The sequence below is a fragment of the Pyrgilauda ruficollis genome, unplaced genomic scaffold (assembly GCF_017590135.1).
Source record: "Pyrgilauda ruficollis isolate IOZ18807 unplaced genomic scaffold, ASM1759013v1 scaffold3, whole genome shotgun sequence".
Classification (NCBI taxonomy): Eukaryota; Metazoa; Chordata; class Aves; order Passeriformes; family Passeridae; genus Pyrgilauda; species Pyrgilauda ruficollis.
The window spans coordinates 19,019,165-19,042,817 of NW_024524377.1; the positions used below are offsets into that span (position 1 = coordinate 19,019,165).

The following is a 23,653-nucleotide window of genomic DNA, read 5'->3' on the forward strand; positions in this document are numbered from 1 at the left end:
AACAACATGTCTCCTATCCACTGTCACCAAGCCAGTGGCAGTGAAAAGCGTGCAGACAGATTTCACGGTTTTTTTTTTTAAATAGCAAATGTGAGTAGGATGGATACATTGCACCTGGAGTAGCCTGTGCAGGTTGAAATGCAAAATAATTAGTGCTTAGCTTAAGTTAAATCACAACTCTATTTAAAACAGAGTGCTTTACATTTGCTACATATATCTACAAGTTTTAAGGAGTTGTACATCTTGAATGCACAAACCCACTAAGGAGAAACATGGGCTGCACATATTTAACATGGCAGCTGTCACAAGTCACTGGTGATAGAAATAACAGCTTATCAGATTATTATTTTAATAAAGTTTGTGATTATTCTGGAATAATTTATTAGCTTCAGTAGTTAAAAGAACCCAGTTAAACAGCTGAAGAGATAACTGTTCAGGCAAATTAATAAACTGAAACATAAAACATTATAGAATATACATTTTTTAAATTGTGGTAAACATTTTAAATTCATTTTCTATATTCAGGATATTGTAGTAACTTGAAAGAACCCTGTCTACCACAAACAACTTAGTTTGATTTTAAATTACTTTTATTTTTAGAACAGGGAGGTATCATGAAGTAGACACAATGCAATAGAAACAATTCAGGACCATGGGAGTATTTTGGAAACCAGAACAAATTTCAGCCAGGACAAGAGAACACGCTTCAGTGGGTATTACTGCAGTAAAGAGGTTACTTCTCTTTCAGCAGCACACATACTCCACTTCTCACTCACCTTTCATTGTGTCTAAAACCCAGCATGAGCCCTTCTCTGGTACTAGCACCTTGCTGACTTCCAAGAGAAACAGGTAGACTATGTTTTCTTTTGGATTTGACTTTTAACACAAGATTTGATGGTCCTAATCTTTTCTCAATTATGTAACATCAAAATAACACCAGGAACAAATACTAGCCGTACCAGGGAGATGATACAAAAGAGAATTTCAAGGATTCCAAAACATCTGAAGCCATAATTTCTCTGCTTTACAATACTGTCCCTGCTCTTGCCATGAGAACAGGAGATGCTCTTTAAAACAAAATCAACAACTATGTGTTGAAGTCATCTGTCCCCCCTCCTTCTCTTTGGTGCAATTAAAGGCATGATGCCAACAAGGAGGCTCGTGGCTCTGGCTGAAGCACGTCTCACTCTCCCAGAAAGGAGCAGTGAGGCTCAAAGGTGGCATCTCCAGGGAATGTCTCAGCCAGCACTCCCAGTGCCCTACGCACAGCAGGGGGTGAGCTGGTGGCAAGCTGCCTTTTCAAAGTTCCCTGCTAGGGAATTTATCACCAGGACACAAGAGGCCTGGCCCAGCAACAAGACACAGGTAACAACAGCATCTCTCCCAGCCTCGACCTCACTGAAGCTGTGGCAAAAACTCCCCGCACACGGGCACTCAGACAAAGCCAGGCTGTTTTAAAAACACTAAACATACTGGGAGAAAGGGCAGCTCTACACCTCACATTGAAAACACAAACTTGGTTTTATGTTGCCAACACCTTATTTTTCTGTTACCCAGAGTGACCAGCTCTCCTTCATGGTTAAAAAGTAAAGAGGTAAAAAAGTACTCCCAGCTGCAACCTCATTTCAGAACAACTTACCTGTCCAGCACAGTGTGACCCCTTCCTACACAGCACTATCTGTGTCACTCTCGACTGGCCTCAAAACCAGACCTTAGAGACAATGCACAACATCTGTGCATTGTACTACAGCCTGATTTATTAATTTGAAGGCAAGAGTGAAATACTTTTTCAAAATTATTTGAATGTAAAAGCTTGAGTCTCATAGATAACATGATTTTTCTACATATATTTCCTCTCTCTAGTAAAAATAATTTATGCTGCCATCATTATTATCCTTAGTATCATCTTTCAGTGAATGTCCATCTACAAATTCATTAACTTTTTTGAGACAAATCATTGGCATCCTAATCTTGTGATTCCCATGAAAGACTCACTTTCAAGACACAATTGCAGCTGCCCCACACTGCCAGTTACTGTATCATACACGTCTTAAAATTCTGTAATCAGCATCCACCAGGTGCCGTATCGCATTCAGCACACCACAGTCAGTCAATACAGACATCCCCAAACACACCAAGGCTGGTTTTGTCAAATGTTTTATTGAGTGTAGACATCTGGAGTACTGTAAAACATGCATTATCTGTAGATTCAAAAAGGAGCAAGCCACATTGTCCTCACTGTCAAACGTGTCAGGCTTGGCATACATGATGGAGATTAATGAAGTATCATGAGAGTAATATGGTTCCCGAAAAGCTTCTACAATTTGGAGTAGGGTCTTAATCGTTTGAAATGCAAAGCTGTTCACATTTAGTGAACTTGCATGTTTGCTGGAGGTGCCATATTTTAATTCAAAACAAACAAGAATAATTTCACTGGGGGGGGAAGGGAGGTTCCCTAGGTAGAAACTGTATGCTTTTTGTTTCCAGATATTCCAATTCTGAATAAAAATTCATATGCTTTTTGAAGCAGCACAGTTCATTTCTGAGTGAACAAATCTGGTACTCATTTCTTCTTGGGTTGTTGAGGTGTATTAAATTTAAAGAAGATAATATCTCCATCCTCCACTACGTAATTTCTGCCTTGTTGTCTGTATTTTCCAGCAGCCTGTAAATGGAACAGACAAAAGAAAAATCGGTTACTTCATTAGACATTTTACAGTATTTTCAAATGGCAATTATAGAAATACAGTTTGGTTAAGAGATGGTAATACTTCAGCTTCAGAGTTTGACAGTCACAATACTCCTCAGCTTGACATCACTTGGTTTGACATATATATCTAAAATATATATAAAAGTAATTTAGCCTCCACTGGATCTGTAGTGCTTAAAATGCACCTGCATTACATAGGGGTAGAACCTGGCAAGATAAAGGACACTAAAACAGTTCAATCTTTTTTTTTTTTTTCTTTTTTCAATTTGGCATTCTTTTCCTTCATCTGAAAGCCCTGCAGATGGCAAACAGCAGCGGCAGGAATGGAAAGCAGCGCTGCTGGAAAGGGCAGCCAGCATTGTCCGTGCCACAGCTCCCGGCTTCCCGAGCCGGGACACGAGGGCGCTGTCCCCACTGACCACGGGGACACCCTGCAAAAGTCACAGCTGCGCCTGCCTGCGAGTGGGGCTCTCTTGCTGGCTTGTGCCCACATAATGAAGGGCTCAGGAGCACGAAATGCAGGCTCAGCTCTTCTGTAAGGAATTTCCTTTAGAAGGCATTTGCTTCAGAAGGACAGACAGCAGAGCAGATAGGCTGTGAAACCAGGATACAGGAAAAGGCATATGGACCAAAGACATGAAAAGAAAATTCATGATTAAAATGCTGTACTTGAGGAGAGCAGAAAATAGGCAAGGAATCTATTAAATATCAGTACTTTCTGCATTACAATTTATTATTCTATTTTTCTACTGTTATCTCATCGTAATTAAACCCGGTATTACAGAGGCTGTGGCATTAGGCCTGACAGGCTGGGCGGGAGGTGGTCTGCGGAAGCATTTATCTTGAAAAGTGTCTACAATATGGAAAAGTTGAGAGCTTCTGCTTTAGTTCAATAACTATTCCTGTTTTGAAGCTTTCTCTTGCAGGAGAAAGTGCTTCCATGCAAGACCTCACTGTGCCATTATTCTCAATGACACTATCACAGTGGTGGCATGCTAAGATCCCATTACAGGAAAGCTGTTAACTAATGACCTTAGTTGCTGTAGAACAGATCAGATTAATGGTACACAGTTAACTCAGACACCTTTCTTTCACAAAACCTGCTCTGCAAAGCAGCCCATTTCCCCATATTGCTGCCGGGAAATTTAGAGGCTCGATAACCTTGTTGCTGCCATACCTTATTTAAATGTGGTTCCCAGTGATGCTAGCCTATGGAAAACTGCAGCCAAGATAGCCCTGACAATAAATACACACTGAAATAGTAATTGACCTTACCCCACATAACATTATTGATACATACAAAATAGTACTTTGCAAATGTTTTCCTATTTCTTTCCCCTGGAAATCTGTTTAGACTGTAAAAGGCTTCAAGTTCTTTTCTTTGAAGATCCTAATAATGCTTAAAGTTAAGAGTAATTAGACAGATTGATGGCATAAATACTAATAAAACAGTGCAGTAAAAATCATCAGAAAACATAAGCTGCAGGCACAGGTACAGAAACATTTTATAGTTGAATACATTTATTACTCACAAATATATGTAGAAAAAACTGTCCTCCACAAAGTAACACAACATTTTTTTTAGCACAGTAGTGCACACTATCAGTGTGGCATAGACTTCTTTAATTAAATACATTTTGATACACTAATGTAAGTTTATGTATTTTTGTTACCAGTTTACAGTTAATTAAAAGTGACAGTGTTCCTTTAAATTCTCTAGAGACCATTTAATCCATTTCCATTGCTATCAGAAACACTGGTTGGAAAAATCAATACCCATTTGTGAATCTTGAGTATGTATTAAACAAGACACGTCTAACCAGTTCATTTGCACTTGAAAGCAGCCATCTGTAGAAGCCAGCTTTGCCTAAGCAGATATGATTGCTAATAATGTGATATCCCCGTAGACTACAAAGCCCACACAGAGCTATTCAGTGTATAGTTCACAGCACTGGCATTAAATTAGTTATGCTGTACTGGTGTTAAACACACACAAAATCAAACTTAAAAATCGATCAACTTGATAACATACAAAGCAAGCAACTCCCATTACCACTGTTATTTAAGATGACTGCTACAAGCGCCTAAATTTAATTTTGAAATTTACCAGCAATATAAAAGCAATTAGCATTGTCTATGGCATGAAACATTGTATTAAATGCAAATTAGAAAAGACCAGAGGAATATGACACTTTATTCTAAGAACAAGGTTTTTTTCCCAACCTTGACTTTAAAACTGAGTAACAAATGCAAATCTGCTTGTTTTACAGCTATGTCATAACAATAAAAATTTAATCATTAAATATGATTTTGAGCACGGAAGTTTCATTTTTAGAATCTCACATTGTGAAAAGCAAATAAAAATATAAAAGCAAAATACTGATTAATTTGCTAGGTGTTAACTGATGCAGCCTCTCAGGGAAAACATTCATATTTGAGCATCAAAAACTGATGGTGGCAAAATTTGAATCTGTTACATAAAGTGGTTTCTGACTGCAGAATATTAGATTTATTTATAGCTGTGGCTTCCCTTTACAACTACAACTCTACTTCCCTTTTCACAAAGCAGTTCACATGCCGCAACGAACCAATTATACGGGATTTTTTTCCCTCACTTCCTGGGGTTCAAACAAACCTATTAAAGTCCCGCTGCTCAGTATGATCTTCCTTAGTGATACCACTGAGAATAGGCTGAATTTGAAATCATAGTTTTGCATACCTTTTAAGCTATCAAATAGCAAACAATAAAGCTGAACCTTTTAAATTCTTTAACACATTATTGCATGTAGAAACCTTCAAATACTGAGACTGAGTAAATCAAACTAATGTGCTTTGTAATTGCAATTTCATAAAATACAAATCTTAAGAAAATGTCAAAAGTGCCAAACAAGAAATCAAATGTATACGAAATAAAGTAAGTTTTTATGCTTAAAGAAGAAGGAAATAACACATTAGCAACACAGAGAAGAACAGCTTTGGTTACAACATTTTTTGTACAAGTTCATTTCATACTTAATAATGTCAAATCAGACATAATTTGTCAGCTCTAAAAGGGCACAACTTTGGGCACCTGAGCAGTCTCTGCCCTCTAGTGTTGAGAAAGCAGATGAAACTCTTCTCAACACAAGTGTCACCACAAAGAAGTGAAGGCTCAAGGAGAAAAGTTTTCCATTAAGTATCTTCACTGTCTATTCAGCACACAGTAGCTACCCTGAACGACCAAAGTAAGGCATGGCATTTTTGATTAAGACATCAAAGGGCAATTGAATAAAATACTGAAATGGTAAATTTTAAGATCCTAATTATGCTTATCAGAGCCTAAAAGTGGAACCCACTAATCCTGAAAAAAGAGTACAATTTTATATTATAATATTTTCTTAACCATTTGCATCTGACATTTTTAATATCTTCCTTCAAAACAAGATGACATACTTTTAGAAGAAACAGATTTTTCTGTTTCATGTTTCCTTTTAGAAGTGATTCAAAAAATCTCTTGCATCTTAAAAATCTGATTTTTCAAAAACAAGTCAGTTTTAAAACTTATTAAATTCTGAACACAAATACATAAATAGAGAGAAAACCACCCCAATATATTAGCATAACATTTAGTCTTAGTGCTGGCCTGTAATCCATGCACTATTGTATCTTGGTTACTGAAATAGTTGCATTCCTGTCCAGTAAGTTGGCACATTTGAACTCCTTCTTAAGTAAAAGATGAAAACGAATTTTGGTCTACTGCTAGAGGTGACTGAAGATTCACTTAGCATTAAGAACTTTCTTCCAGTGAAAATTCAGAATTGAAATGGAAGAATGGCACATTTGGAGGGAAAAGAAAAAGTGGGGAGCTCACCTTGACAGCAGCCTCTGAACCTCCTTCTTTAAAATCTTCATATTTCATTACTTCAGCCATAATGAATCCCTTTTCAAAATCTGTGTGAATCTTCCCTGCTGCCTGAGGAGCCTTCGTCCCTTTCTGTCAAACGAAAGACAAGAAGAAAATTAATTGCATGTAAGAAGATTGATTGCAGGAAAGAGGTCTCTCCTTTTTTACAAGCTTTAAGGTTCTGCTGAAACTTTGTTTCATATCAGCTAAAATGCCACACATGCAGCTGGGCGATCCTCAATACTGGGACGCAGACAGTGCCTTCGCCACAGATAAACCAACCGACATTAAAGAACAGCAGCTTTGTTTCTCCTAATACGCATCAACAGCAGTATTGATTTTAGAACCTATGACTGTGTTTTGTGGTGAGATTCGCTTCGACCCCTAGCTTTCTACACAGAAAGTGAGGAAGATAAAGATTTTTAAATAACTTTAAAATCTGAATTACTCAAGACTTTCACTTACATCCAAAGAATTTCAATTAAAGATAACATTCATGGCGAACAATGTTTGCAATGAGAAATGACGTATGAATGTCAAGACGTACACATTAGCTTATTTTTATTTCAGAATAAAATTTTACTAAGTTTGATATAGAACAAACTGAGTATTCTTACCAAAACATCAACAACTGAATCACTAAAAAATAAAAAAATCACAGACAACTATACGATAATTTAAGTTTATGCAATAGAGGAGAATGCATTATAGCTGCATGCTTCAAATTACAAGGACATACATTCTGTGCACACACAACCATGGAGAGAAATTTGAGCAATAATGGTGACCTAAAGGCTGCTTAATAAAGCATGTTAAAGTGCTAAGGAGTCTGACACTGTAAAGCACAGTTTTTACAATAAAAGATGTATTGGGTTAATATGGCTACTCACTGATGCTTACCTGACTAAGTATCTTTGCACATTAAATCAAAGATACTCACAATCAGTCTTAAGATAAACCAGCTTTCAAATTCTCTAATAAAGAGCAAGCACTTCTACTGAAAAAAGAGGAAATTCATAATATGCTTTTAAAAACTACGGCAAGAATCAAAACAACAAAATCCTGCTTTTATATTATTTTGGTTGCTGTTTCAGGGATTTTAGCAAGCAGTTATCATGTAAACAGAGATGAGGAAATAAAGCTGAAAAAACCCCACATGCGCTTTTAAGAAAATAAGTTTAATGTGCTAAAACACATACACAAACATCTGTAACAGTACTATTAAAAGTATAAATTTACAGGAAATTATGTTGATTAATGAAAACAAATTAATTCCAGTGAATGAAATTAAATACAGCACTGAAACTCATTGCACAGCCCCAAATATACTGATGCAAAAAATACAAGCTCAAAGACTGAACTGTGCCTCAAAAAGTTGACATTGTTGTAATTTTTAAGGTAACAGTTTGCAACTGTACACATTCCAAAATATTTTTTCTATGTTGATCTTTATATTGCAACATATTTACATTCAAATGCAAACCACTACAGCTCAGCTCTTACTGTCCTCTGGGAATAAATCGAATAAATCAGTTGATGTCTGTGGCTATAACCATTCTGCATCAATACTTAAAATACATAATATTGTTTTAGACATTACATAAGCTCCCAGATAAACATATAAAACTACCAAAATAAACTAGGTCTAAATACTAAAGCCAGTAAAAGACCTGAATTACTGCACACTGATTTTAGGATTTGGAGCCCAACTGTGCATCCTCGAGGAATATAATGACGTTATATTGCTTTTATTGCTAAAATGTAATCCCAGCAAAGCACAGGAGGAATGAACCATCCGCAACCCAAACAAACTTAGTGAATACAAAATGAAAAGCAACATCAATTTCACTGCAGACAAACCCAGTCACACAGATTAAGCAAGCACAATACTGGTACGTCTTATCTCTGACCACAGGAGGAGGGTAGACAGATTCTACAGGATGAAGAAATTCAGACTATGTAATAGGCAGAATCAATTGTTACCTGCCTCAATCAATGCAGCTCCACTTTCACTGTTCAGCAGCTCACAAATAATTAAAGTTATCCTGGACAAAAACCTCATCTGTAATGACTAGCTAACCGCCACCATGACAAACTTCAAAGTCAGTGATATCAATCTGAATTCAATAGTGTGGAACTGGATATAGCTGATGAATAAGTATGAATCTTACCCTGATGGTCCATGCACGCACTTCATCTGGGCCTGCAGTGAAAAAGTATTCTAGTTGGAGTGCTGCATATCCAGCCTTAATGATCTTTGCTAAAGCACTGAAAAAAAAAAAAAAGGGGAAGGAATCCAATTCATTCAGCATATACACACAAAACAGCTAAATGTGCCAAGTAATCAATTTATGAGGAAAGACATCACATATTTTGAAGATAGCAGATCTACTTTTGAACAGAGCAATAATTGCAGTAGCCTTTTACTTTGAACTCTCTTCAGAAGAACTACTTTTTTACTGCAATATCATAAAGATAGTATCTTGATTTATTTATTTGGCAACCTACAGAAACATGGGATAAATATAAATCACCCTATCAGGCAGCACTCTTGTCTCATGCAATTTTCAGGACTCCAGGTCATGAAAGCGTATCTATTTGACTGAAATTCAATATTGAAACAATTTATTACAGTTCCTCAGAAAATTATGGCAAAATTTTCTCCACTGTCCTTATTCTCCATAGATGACGAAACAGTTTTGGTGATAATTCCTTCTCAAAAATATACATAACTAATACCTATGTTATAATTAAAACACTGTACAGAGATGACAGATGACAGTTAAAAACTTAATTTAAAATAAATCTTTTCACTCTGTCTCATGGTAAAGAAAGGAGAAGATTCGCTCTTTATAATGGTAATTACTCTGTCATTTATTATTCTATCAGCGCAAGCAATTAAATTACTGCAAGGAAATAGTTGATAATAAAGTGTAGGGAAAATGAATGCTAATTAACCTTTGTGTCATGTTCTCTTCCAGATACTTCTGTTTCTCCTCAGCACTCATATCTTGCAACTTGAGTTCCAAGGCCCCACTAAAAGGAATGACCAAAGCACCCGGGTCGTGCTTGTCCACCCACTCTTTAATTTTTATCAACCTGTAGACAACAAAGGGCACAACATTATCTTGTAGTGCATGCATGGCTGTACCACATTCATTATTATCAAGTAGCACATACATATTCATAAGAATTGCACGGATTTATGATGCCATCTTTTTGTGTATTGCTTTCCAAGGTCAAGGCATTAACCGGCAGCAATTGCTTCAGGTGTACTCCATTAACATTTCACTGTTTCCTGGTTTCTGTTTGGCATTTAATCTACAGAAATAGGCATAATTTGGGACAATAGCTAGGTGTTTGGTAGAGGTTAAATACTTGCAGTCTAAAAAGTGAATAAAACTTTCTGACAGAAAAATGTACTTCCAAGAATTATATTTATTAAAAGTGGTAAAACTGGGGGCCTTCAGTTTTTCCTGACTTTTTTTTTTTTAATTAAAAAAAAAAGGCATCTCAGTAGCTAAGACTGCTGATACTAGAAGATAGGAAAGAACACTACACTCCTATATAGCAAGCTGCATGTGCTTTTTCTGCATATTGATCTTGGAGTATGCCATGGCTGATCAACACAGTTCCATGTTTCTACTGGTTTTTCCCACCATTTTACTGTGGTCCCAGGACAAAGCTTCTGGCTACTATACTATGATTATTTTTCAATTAAAAAAAAAAATTTCCTATTCATCTTCAGTGACTGCCAGCATTTACAGTAGTTTGCTGAGCATCATTTCTTTGAGTTGAATGAAACAACAAATTTAGAGCTAAAAACTTAGGGTGTTAGTTTTTGAATGTTAATTACCCTAAAGTTACTACTGGCAGCCTCCTGGCAGCCAGGAGGGCCAACCTGTCCTGGGGTACATCAGGCACAGCATCATCAGCCAGGCAAGGGATGTGACTGTCCCGCTCTGCTCTGCACTGGGGTGGCCTCACCTCGAGTGCTGGGGGAAGTTTTGGGTGCCACAATATGAGAAGGCTATAAAGCTCTTAGAGAGTGTCCAAAGGGGCACAACAGAGATGGTGAAGAGCCTTGAGGAGGAGCTGTGTGAGGAGCAGCTGAGGTCACTTGGTCTGTTCAGCCTGGAGGAGACTGAGGGGAGACCTCACTGCAGTTAGAGTTTCCTGTGAGAGGAAGAGGAGGGACAGCACTGATCTCTTCTCTTGGTGACAGTGACAGGACCTGAGGGAATGGCCTGAAGTGGTGTCAGGGGAGGTTTAGGTTGGGTGTTCAAAAAAGTTTCTTCACCCAGATGGACAATACTCTCAGGCACATAGTGTGACTCTTGGGGATGCTTTGTGCAGGGTCAGGAACTGAATTCAATGATCCTCTTGTGTCCCTTCCAACTCAGAATATTCTGTGATTCTGTGAAAACTTCAGAGCAGTAGATGGTATTTAAAAAATCTTTAAACACAAGCATCATATTCATGACTGCAAGTATTTATAGAAAGTTTAAGGGAGACATTTATAAATTACCTGGGAGGAGTTCACTACTGTTAATAGGACACTATTTCTAGACATGTGTGAACGGTAAGAATGACAGCTCTATGCTCAGCAAGCAAACACAGGAGCCATGGGAATACTTCCTGTACACAAATAATCAAATCATAAAACACAGCACTTTGGTGCCAGCGATGTTTCAGACCTGAAGCACCCACCATACAGCACAGGGCTTTATGCTTGCTGAGTTCTTTTTCTTAGTCCTGCTAATCTGCAAGATTTAGACTAAGGTTTTAGCTGCTATTATACTAAAGTGCTTTGAAACTGTGGCCTGCAAACCTTTAAATAATCAATGCAAATGTCACTTCAGAAAAAAATGAACTCAACCACAAGTTCATCAACACACATTTGTCAGAGAAAATAGCAGGGGATCAGAGCTATTATGAGATTAAGTGCATGGCCGACTGAGTATGGTTTTAGATGGTACAAAGAAGAATATAGAAGTTCACTCAACAGTTTTCACACATTTGTTATATAAGGCTGGTCTTCTATCATTTACTTATGTAAATACCCCATCAATGTTTTTCAATCCTCATTATACTAATCTTTTCTTGCCTCCAGTTACCCAGTGAAAACACAGTTTGGTATCCAGGACTGATACTGAAACACTACTGCCTTCAGAAACATCTGAACTCAAAATCACAATTAAGGTGTGTTTCTCAATGGGACATCTGACATTTAACAGCATTTCTTAAACTAACATTTGCAGTTAACTAATTTATTTTGGCTAACAAATTGGGTATCAAAGTTCAGAGCTTATAAATGCCAACATTTCACAGAAAAGTATATCTCAAAATGAATCTACAATCCATAAGTGTACTTCAACACATGTGCGTATATCTTTTATAGATTGTTTTTTCAGGAATTATCTAACACTGGTCTCCAGACAATTAAATCATGTGCCAAGCAAAGAAAGAGGGAATGAAACATGCAAACCTGAAAAAATGAAATGAGCATGAAAGTAATGTCAAAAATTTGATTCAAACTCTGTTTGGTAAATATGGTCATCATAACTAATAAACTAAGAACTATTGTGGAACAACAAGATAAGAAATAATTACTTTGGCTAAAACACCAATTCAGAATAATAATAGTCTTAGACTGTCATTTTAACAGCTTTTCTATTGAGTCCTTAGAGGGATTATTTGCATTCCTCAGGTATTCTATTGTACGATTCAGATGAATAAAGACTTACAAATCATTCCTCTACCGCCAGTGTGAGACTTTGATCCAGTGAATACACCATTGTACCTTAACTATAATTGGCAAAAAACCTGACAGTGTAGAGCATCACAAGCTTAATAACAAAGGAGAATATCTCAAAGTGTTGACAGACGATCTTCATAATGCAGGAGCAAAGCTGGTACATTTTACCAATAAATGAGCACTGAGGTCTAAAGGTCTCTGAAGTGACTGACATCAGACCTGCTACAGCCTCACTGAAAGAATAAGGTAGTGCATCCCACTCTGTACAGTTAGGTTCTCTGCCCGAGTCTTTTACTTTTGTGACTTTCAGTGTCACAGGAATTACTGAAAAGTACCACGGAATTCCCCTAAATGTGATCAAAATAAAGAAAATACACAAAAAGGTAAACACTCAAATATAAATATTGATGTATTTCTAATTTACGTTTTCCCCAAAGTGGAATGCTTAACTAATAATCAGTAAAATAATAGTGCATGTTTGCCTTCCTGTTACAGATAACCAAGTGTGCCAAACAGAACAAAATGGTCTTAACAAATGGTAACAATTAATGTCAAAGTCTGTTTTATTTGAGCACATAATTTTTCCAAAGAAAATTACGTATGTCTGTAAAAGGACAGCAATAGTGCACTCATTCTGGGCCTTTGTTAAGATAAGCAAATCCAGGAGTATCTCTCCATTATTTCACGCCATACTTGAAAATGAATAATGAAAAGTATTGGATTTTACGCTTAAAGACTTTTAATACTTAAAAACCCCCACTGCACACTAAAATGTAACAAAATGAAAAGTAAAAAACCAAAAAGCAGAACTGACAGCACCAATGACCATGATTAACAGCTGAAACTACTTTAAGAAATGAGGAACTGCTCGAGATGAAAACCCTTCTTAACAAAGTAAACTAAAAACTAAGTGAAAACAGTGTAAGAGTGGGATTTCTGCGACATCCACAGACTTTCCCAACTGGGTTAACTTGGTTCCTCCCTTCCTTGTGGAGAGGAGCGTGCCAACAGCAACTACAGAGGGTTCCTCAATTGAAGTCTGATTGATGCCAGAAAACAGACAAAATATCTTTACTGGAAAAAAAAAATACAGACTCAAGAGACAGCAAGACATCCATTCATTCTGTGATAGCAAGCAAAAAAGCATATTATGACTGTATAAAAGTCTGACACAAGAACAAAACCAAGGCAAGTGCAAAACCAGACCTCATCAACTTGCAAGTGAAGGCAGCACTCAAATTTCTCATCAGGGAAAACACTAAAGAGGAATTCAGATGCTCATTTCCACCTAACACTGTGACTGTTGTTTGATAAGGACATAAGAAATATCAGCAGCATTATCAGCATATCTAGTAAACCACTGGGTGACTTCAAGTGCAGATGGATCAGGGCAACTACCAGAGTTAACTCCTGATACTAAATCAGGATGCAAAAGACCTTGGAGAAAGGTTTAAAAATGATGGCACTTACTGAGAAGGCCAATAAGCAAAGAGCACCAGAAATAGGAGTTGTACAGAAGAGGATGCCTTTCCTTTAAAATGGTGATGCTGACTGAGGCAGAAAAAACCAAAACCTGCAGCCAACCAAAATAAAAAGGTATAAAAGGTGCAGAAAGTATATTACCTACAAATCAATATTTGAGAGAGTTTCACATGAGAGATCCAGCTGGGAACAGAGACAGAGTTCAGATGGAAATCTGAAGTAGTGATGGAAGAGAGAAGCTGCAGAGAAAGCTTAAGCTCAGTGGACACCTGCAAGACAAGATGATCTGAAAAACTGACCCCTGAGAAGAAAGGTGATTTGTAAGAGTATGCTTTTGTACAAGCAGGACCAAAAAAACCCACGTAATTAATGGAAGAGAAACAATTGTTTTTCTGTTCTATATGTGAACTATGAGTGGAAAATGGAAGAAACAAAAGAGCATGGCAAGGAAAAAGAAAATATCAGGCAGCACAAGAAGGAAAGAAACAAATGTAGGTAAGATCAAACTAAATGATCAAAATTTACAAAAGACTGAAGAAAAGATCCACAGATAGGAATGAGAATAGGAGACTTAAAAATGCCAACAGGCTCTTCCTGTTGGCAGTTCTGCACAATACCAATTTATAAAGGCTTCTAAACTCAATCTGTTTAGTGCCTGCTCCCTATTGTTGAAGTTTTCCACAAGTGGAGCCTCAGCCACCTTTATTTTAGTTAAACTGAGCCTATGGGCTGTGGACCAAGAATACACACTCCCTATTTATATCTTAAAAATTTTAGGTAGTTTTTATTTTGAGCTTTCCTTGTAAGCCACATATTACTTCTAACTTTGAACCTTTTTGTTTGGACTCTCTTCAATTGCACACAGTACCCAATGCACTTCTCAGAGCTTTCAATAATAATATATTATAAACATTAAAAATAGCTAGAGTATTAACTCATTTTTCAGGTGATTTTCCTGTTTATTAAACCCAGTCTAGCATTTGCTTTTTTCTGACAGCACTGCAACATTATCTCATGCTCAGGTTGTAACTTCTTGCATGACCCCATTTGACTAGCTATTCTTAATACTATGTTTGCATAGTTAATTATTTCTGTATAAAATCCTTCTCAGGAGTTGCACTGTGGCAATTTTTTCCTAATGATTTCTTGTTTCTTGAGATGCTCCTAAGTCCTAATTTTGTTCTACACGTATGTGGACATCTCTTAGAATGGGGGTCATCCAGAGATTTAACAAGATTGCTCATCATCCAGCTCATTAATGGAAATACATAACAGTATTTAACCAGTAGCTGCTTCTGTGGATCTCACAATGCAAGACTCTTTGTTTGGAAAGTGTACCACTGATAACCATGCTCTGTGCATTATCTCCCAACCAGTCTTGCACATTCAACTTCCAGCAGTTTCCATCTAGCCAATATTTCCTATCTTGTTCACGAGAATGTTGTAAAGCACCGAAACCTTTAAAGGCTTAATAAAAATCCCAATATGCAGTATATTTTTTCGCTATATGCAAAACCGTTACATTTACCACAAACAAAATATTAGACTCATGTGACAATCCAGACAAGTAATGAACTGTCAACATGAATTTGTGAAGACAACTGGGTTGCTTTTAGGGGATTAAAAGATTGAATTGTTCCAACATTTTTCTTGAAATTAAAAATAATTGACTTAAAAATACCTTGTTTTTTCTCTCCTCTTTGTGAATTTCTTTTGTCTTTTGAAATCTCATCCATTATGAGGTTCCAAATGAAACCACAAATGATCTAAAATGATGATGAGTTAGGCAAGAATCGTTTCTTTTCCCACTTCCCAAAACCATGAGGACCACTAGGTTTAGTTGATTTGGTAGGATGGGGGAGGAAGACTTTATCTACCTCAGCACCAGTACTGCATGACACAGTGCCTAGGTGATGTCCTTCCCTTCTGTTCTGGTAGCGTGCACAGGCTCCACGGAGACCAGGTCCCACTGTTCTCAGTGCTGTGCACAGATGAGGACAATATATGTATGTATCCTTATGGAGATCAGAAACAGTCACAGCTTCAGTAAGCTTTCATTCCAAATTTCTACAATTAACGAAGGATGGGATGGCAAAAACAACAGAACAAATGTATATACAAATACAATGTATAACTAATGCATATAATGATTCTGTATCACAGAAATGGTCTGTGGCAGAAGTGAAGGGGAAAACACGGGTGGCTGTCACTCTGCTGTACGGGAGCACAGTCCTCTGGCTGCCTTTCTCTGAGTATCCCGCTCTTCTTGCATTACATAAAGAATGACTAAACAGGAGCACATTAAGGAGAAAAAAGGTACTTTCTTCATCATCATGATAAGTTTTTATGAAGATGACAAATCTACAGAATGTTTCGGAGTACTGGTTACAGACCTCAGCAACCACATCTTAAATCATCAGTAATGCTTATAAGTTTATTTCTTTATTCCCTGCTCCCAGCTGGCCAGATGAAACACAGCAAGCCTTCAATTTCAAAAAGCCCTTTCCCAGCCCTCACCTGCAAATGCTTTCTTGTAACAGTTCAGAACAAAAGCACCGCCTCCATGCACTGGGCTGCTCGCTGGCCAAGCACCTCCTCTCAGCCCCTCAGGACAAGAGCTTGAGGAACTCAGCTCTGCATTTATCCTGCATATCCCGAATGCTTTCAGCTCCTCCATACCTGCCCACAGGCCAATGTCCATACCACCTCCAGTATTTAGTCACTGCATCCACCTGAACCTTACAAGAGGCCAGCGTGGAGAACCCATCTCACACGTTAGATATCACTGCCATCTCCTAACACAGGTTGACTTGAGCCTTGAAACAAGAAGCAGAACAGCCCTTAAAATTCTTTATCTTTTAGGGACTTGCCACACATCCCATGATCACAGGAATCTTATGACAGAATGGGTACATAAAGTATCTCATTCTACCAGATCCAGATTTCATATTTTTAAACTCCATTGTAATTTCAACTTACATTGTATCAAAAAAGAATCATAGATGTTCCTGACCAACACTGTCATTTGACATTTATTATAGATGGGTTTATAACTCCTTAACATTCTCCTTTGAAATGTAAGTAATCCCAGGTTCTCTGCCTTGTGTGTCAAAGCAGGTTCTTCCAAAGCCTTGATCTCTATCATGGCCATTACCTTAAATCTCCAGAAATTCTGCAACATCATTTGTTAGATGGGGTGACTAGTATTGCACCTAATATTTTATTCAAGTTGCGTCCCAGATTTTAAAGAAACATTTTTAGAACCTGGACATGAGCTTCTCATCTCATTCCTTACCCATCCAGATGTTACAATTGCCTTTCTGCAACCAGCTGCAGCACATGGAGCAGGGCCCCTACAGCACACCCTGTAGGCAATCTCAAGCTCTTCACCAACAAAAATAATCCAGTAAAAAAGCAGCTTTTGGAGGGAGAATTTAGTTCTTTCATAGCTCTCCTCTCCAGCTATTGCCTTTTAAGATGGATCAGTTCACTTTCCCACATATCCTTAGAACTGGCTGTGCCAATGTAACTGAAGAGTGGTGCAGGAACAGGTGAAGACTACTAAGCACAGCATGTCTTAAGTTAGCCAACCACCCAAAAAACACCAATGCCATGGAGCCAAGTTCAGCCAGGAATTTCGTTATTTATTATTGAAGAATGCTTATAAATAGCAGGATTCCTGAGGAAAAATTATCCCATATGAGATCATTTATAAATGGATTCTTCCAGGCAGAAAACACTGGTTGAGAAGAGAATTTAAAAAATCAAGGCAATATTCTGAAAATCCCTATCAAAGAACTTTATGCCCTCAAGATAAAGCTCTGTTAACAAACTAACATAACACAGTAGCAGCAAAGGTTTCTTAGCTTACCTGGTCTAGAGAGCTACCCAGAGACATTGGCAGTTTAATGGTATGCTAAAAACACCTAAGGACACAACGCTTCACTTACAAATTTGTATGTATGATCAATCACTTTCTCCACATATTTCATATAAAGATTTGGCTTAACTGACATGAAACTTTTTTGGTTTGCAAGATGTGGGAGCTGTGAAAGAAATAATACCAGAGTACATGAACCTGTAAATCAAGAACAGACAGTAGTTAATGGATAAAAAATTTCTGTATCCAGGAGAAGCACGCATAATAAGAAAAATAAAGTTCATGAACTATAACCACTTTGAATTAAAAAACATCAAGATGGCAGAAAGACAAAGAAGTAAAATAATCCTGGATGACTTTTTCTGCTGATATATATACATATATATATATGTAGAGCTCCCAGTAAGAAAAGATTTTTCAGTACATTATACAGCCTATATAATCTAACAAAAGCTCAGTCAAGGTAACCCTATTTCAAACATTTGTAAGAAGCATCATTTATGAAGAATTTATTATGAAGAATAAAGATCTTAAAATCCATTTTCAAAACACTCATTTCTGATCTAATTTTCAAGATTGTAGTAATATCTCTCCCCAAATTTTGGTCCCCACTAGGGCGATTGAAGCCAATTATAAATTGGTATCACAACCAATTCAAATCAAATTATGACTTAAACAACAAGTGGTAATACACTGCCACTGTAGCACCTGCTGGCACGGGAAAGGCTCACAGTCTCCATTTGTCCTTGGTCTGCCAATTGTGAACACTAATTCCGTCTGAACTAAAATGACAAAAAAGAGATGGCTGTTGCAAGCATAAAGAACAGCCAAAGATAAAGACTGAACTACTGATGAACCTACACAACAACAGAGACTGCAACAAAATGTGCATAACATTACATTTCCCAGTTATGGGCACAACAACCCCTACTTAAGCACATATACTTTGGATCAGAAAGATGCTTTTAAGTCACATCTTGTCAGTTTTTCTGATATCATTTATAAAACGCATAGTTTAGAATGGTTATCTTGAAAACTACAGTGAAATAATTTTCAATTACAAAATAATTTTTCAATTTCAATTGTTCAAAAACTAAATTACTCATTCACAAATTATAGCAGAAGGAGCAAATCTCAGTCACAAGACTTCCATGCAAATTGATGATGACTGAGCTACTATTACAGATAAGTAGAAAGAGTTCCTATTCCATAGTCAGGCTTATGCTATGGCATGATAATTTTAAGTTTTGTCTCTTGACAGGACTTCTTCATATCACTTCATATATGGAAAACTATTCTTGAGAGTCCTGTACACAGCAAGACAATTCATATCACTGCTATTAAAGTTGCAAATATAAGTTATGAGCCATTCATAAATAAGAGTATTGACAAAAAAACCCCCCAAAGATGTGATGCCTTAACAAGAGAAAGTTTACATGAAACACACAATGGACAACATAATTTTAAATTTATTCATTGTTTTATTATTAATTATTTTTAAATTTATTTTGTTCTTTAATTATTTTATATACTATGTGCATGCAAGCAAACACCAAGCCATACTCCAAGAAAAAATAAAATCTACATAAAAATCCCATGTAAGGAAATAAATATACACTAATGATACTTGAAATAAGGCACTATAAAGACTAATTGGCAACGTATTTCTCTATTGTTAATTTAAGATTCTGCAATGGGTAACACAAATGCAGACTATGATATTGTTAGTTTTGGCTTTCACTTTAATGGTTTTAATTTAATGAAAGCAAAATATACTGGGTTAGCATATTCCTCCCTAGTTCTCTTACTGAAATACCCTCTCCCACTCACAAAAGATAGAAGGAAATGCCTTCCTCACTCCTCCAGAATTAGCCTGTGTGATCTTTATTGCAGAGCCTCTCCAGACCAAAGAATTCACATGAATGTTCTCTTCCTCCATCAGTTGCTAAAAATTACCATAAGTATTAAAATTGCGAGAGTCAAACATTACTACAGTAAGAATATTTGATTTAAAATAATAAACCATGCTTATTCCCCCTGCACCCTTGGGCCATTAACAACTACTTACTCACATTTTGTGATCACTCAGCACTACAATTCTGTGTTTCAAGAAACAGTTTCAATAAGATGAGTAAAAAGAATCACAGAAGCTGGTGACACTGGGCTAAACTGTGGGGTTTTTGATGAAAAAAAGATCAAACTTGCTGTTAGGCTGGAATATGCTACTCAATAGAAGAGAAATTAACTTTGGCATTTATCCAGAGAAAGAGCATCCCCTAAACTCTCAGTATAATAACAGAAGTGTTTAGTTGAATGGTTAATACCCAACCTAGAGGAACTCAAAGAATACAAGGCTTTATTTCAGACCCCTGATTTAGGTACCTAATCTAGCTCTGCTCCCTATATAGTTAATGAAGTAGGAGGCTCTTCTGAGGGCAATTCAGAGTACTTAAATTAGGGCTCCAATTCTCATTTTCTTCTTAAAGCATCTCCCCTCTCCTCTTTTCATAGGCTGCTTTAGAAACTAACCCTCTCCTTATATGCCTAAGGCACACATACAATTGTGAATCGGTCTTGCCTCCTGCTGATCAACTTCCCCAAAACATTGTCTAATAAATCCAACAGCATACACTGTACTGTCATATGAACCTGTCCATGTCCGAGTAAAGCACTGAACGAGTTCAGGATTTTCACAGCGTGCAGAGATGCCTTGTAGGAAATGTACTTCACTAATTTGAAAAGCTGTCACAGAAATGTTCAATTCCACAGACACACTCTGTTTACCTGTCCAAACTATGGTGAAATGGAAAAAAAATTAACCATGTCTGAATCATCTACTAAAACGTACTTGTCCTAGGGGAGCAGTAACTTTGATTTTTTTCAGAAGCCTGAATAAGTATCTGGATCAGTGTCACGCTTCATTTATCTGACAGACTAAAGGATCTGTTAGACACAGATTTTTAAGGTTGAAAATGGAATGATAAAGTATATTTCTGTCAGAAGTAAATAATCTTATTCTGTGGGTGGGTACGCACAAAACACTTTTATTTGCAAGTACAAACATAAATTTGATTTATTATAAACCTGCTAGCTTACCTATCTTAATTTTTGTATCAGTTATGGGATTAGGAAGCATTCAAACACCCTCAGCAATTTCAACAATAAAAAAACCAATTTCACTGAGAAGAACTCCACCTTGAAGTTACAGTGCTCTGTGGTATGCTTTACCCTTACAAACACTAGCACTAACAATAGGATCAAAAAGCCAAACCTAAAAAGCAAGCTACTTTTATTTTTGTGGCTTGGCCCAGAAACCATTTTTCAATAAATTCAGAACATAAGCTCAAAAACATACTAATCCATGTTCAGTCTCTTCTGAGTAAAGAAAAGGCTCCATGTGTGGTGGCAAACATGATAGTTGTCAACATAAATGAAAATGTTCATGAATAAAAAACAGGCTGTTATAAAGAGCTAATTATAATATTACTATCAATTGCTAGCTTGCACTTGCAAATCTTTCATATCATATAAATGCATTGTTTTTGACGTTTCTCTGTAGCTAAACATCACATCATTTCACTTTTTCAAAGTAGTTCAAACATGCATGGGATATGCTGTAAGGAATGTGATCTGATCTACAGTTACGCTGAAACGAAAAACCATGACAATAAATGTGCAGTCATTAAAAACCTTAAACATTCATCATCTACCAAGTAAAAAAACGTATATAGAACAGCCTCTATAAAATGATTTCTACTTTCTGTATATTCATTCTGGCTATCCAAAACAGCAGTTGAAAACACTTCATGCAATTATGCGAGTGATGACAAAAATAATACATACAACCAAAGCAATACTGACACTGTGAACTATTCAACTTCCATCCAGATGCTTTCTTATCATTAGAAATGCTATTTGCTTCAAGCAGTCACCTACACTCTTCTAGCACATACAGTTTGAGAAATGTTTCAGTAACAATGAACATTTCAATGACGTTTTCAATTAAAAGCACTGCTCCTATTTTAATGCTCACGTTTTCTTCTGTCTTAGAAGCAGCACAGAATTTAAGTTTGGAAAAGACCTGCTCAGGAGGGAAGAGCCCTAGTAAGTAACAGATGGTTAAAAGTAGACCTAGCCAAAGGAAAAATACTAAAATATCATATTGGGCAGTTATTCTGGGACATGATATTCTATGCATTTCTCCGCCAAAGAGTCACTTAATCAACATACACAATGCAATTTTAGTCTTAGTTTGGTTGAGTAATGACACCATCAAAGAAGAAATGATGACAGAAAATAACCTTGGGTAAACACAAGTAATTTGGTTTAAACGAAAAAATAAAGCATGTCCTGATAAATTTATTCTCTCATTGATATGACATATGATTTTCTGTGCAGGAGAAATGCATCTATAAAGTCTTTGATAGTGTGCTGTGTGTGAAACTACTCATTCAGCTGGAGAAGAAGAGAAAGTGGATTTGTAGAGACTGAGGACTGAGCAATGCACTGAATATAACAGAACAAATTAATCTTTTAGGGTACTAAATCAAACTTCACCAGGAGCAAACTTAGGACTGATCATGTTAAATACATTAATGACCTTGACACAAACATTAGTTGCACACAAATTTTATGCTCAATACAGGAGCAGGAGACATTTTCTTCAAGGAAAGTCATCATCATCATCATCAATTGAAAGTGACAGAGAAGGGAGATCACACTAGGTTAGCGTTCTTCAAAGCAATTCTAAGCCACCAGGACAATGCAACAGGGGAAACGCAAATATAATCTACAGATCCTACTGGAAATGCTTCCCTTTGCTTAACAGGATGTATTATATCTGCACACAAGGTATTCCTGAAAGCGTATGGAGCACTACGTGCAGCTGTGGTCAGCTAAATTCAGAACAGGTCTAAGATTATCAGAGAGAGGAGAACCTCATGTAAATGACACAAAGAGCAAAATGATAATGCCTGCTTCAAATAAGGAGGTAAACACAAATTAGATAAGATACTATTTAATCTACAGGACAAAGCTGCCTGAACCACCAATGACATAAGTAAGCCATGGAAAAACATGGGCTGGAAATTAGCAGAACATTTTCAACCCAAGGCAGCAGCAAGGTTCTGTGAACTGCCTCCCAATACTAAGTGCAGAACAATCAGCCACTGTTAAAAAAAAAAATCCACAACAAATCACCACCTTAATTAATTTATGGAAGTCATTATACTGTGTAGCTACCAACAATAACTGGTTCTGTACTGAATGCAGAGGAGGGATTACAGTAATTTAGGGATTACCATATAGTTACAAGGCAGTGCTACACTTTGTGAATTCAGAAGTACTTAAACGCTATGCAGAAATGCACAGGAGTACAAAGAGGTCTCAATTTCATACAAATCAAGTTCCTACACCTTTTGTAAGAACCAATGCCTTCACTGGGATACCTCCCAGCAGAAACAACTCAACCCCCACATACTCGACTTGCTAGTGCTGGCCAGCAGCAGTAGGACTGTCAGACTGAAGCTACCTGTGTGCAGTGCCTGATGTCACTGCTTTCTAAAGGAGGAGTATAAATTTGGGATCACTGTTGTAAGGAAACAAGACTCAAAACTCCTGGACAACCAGACTTCATGAGTTCATGAGGATGCAGTAGGATTGGGTAGGTAGGAGACTCCTGATGATGGGATTCCCTTTTTCTGGAGCAAAACTCAATACTAATGTGGGACTGTAGAAGGAAGGCCTTATAAAGGCATATACCTGAAGATCTGGCTCTGGAGCAAAACTCAATACTAATGTGGGACTGTAGAAGGAAGGCCTTATGTTAAAGGCATATACCTGAAGATCTGGTGATGAGGGACTGGATTGTCTCTTTTAAATCTCTGTTTGTGATACCAAGTAGGAAAATTTAATTTAAAATTTTTGCACACTTCAAAATTA

General features: G+C 37.0%; 1 protein-coding gene across 2 annotated transcripts in view; it reads right to left on the reverse strand.

Annotated features, from left to right (window-relative positions):
* Positions 1 to 2,141: 2,141 nt before the first annotated feature.
* Positions 2,142 to 23,653, reverse strand: part of OLA1 (Obg like ATPase 1) — a 92,283-nt gene continuing 70,771 nt past the window's right edge. For both annotated transcript variants that reach the window (XM_041473260.1, XM_041473261.1), the window contains 4 exons: positions 9,552 to 9,692; positions 8,765 to 8,861; positions 6,561 to 6,683; positions 2,142 to 2,665 (listed from right to left, as the gene is read on the reverse strand). In XM_041473260.1, coding sequence (XP_041329194.1) covers positions 2,564 to 2,665; positions 6,561 to 6,683; positions 8,765 to 8,861; positions 9,552 to 9,692 — 463 coding nt within the window. In that variant the 3' untranslated portion in view covers positions 2,142 to 2,563. The remainder of the gene's footprint in view (positions 2,666 to 6,560; positions 6,684 to 8,764; positions 8,862 to 9,551; positions 9,693 to 23,653) is intronic.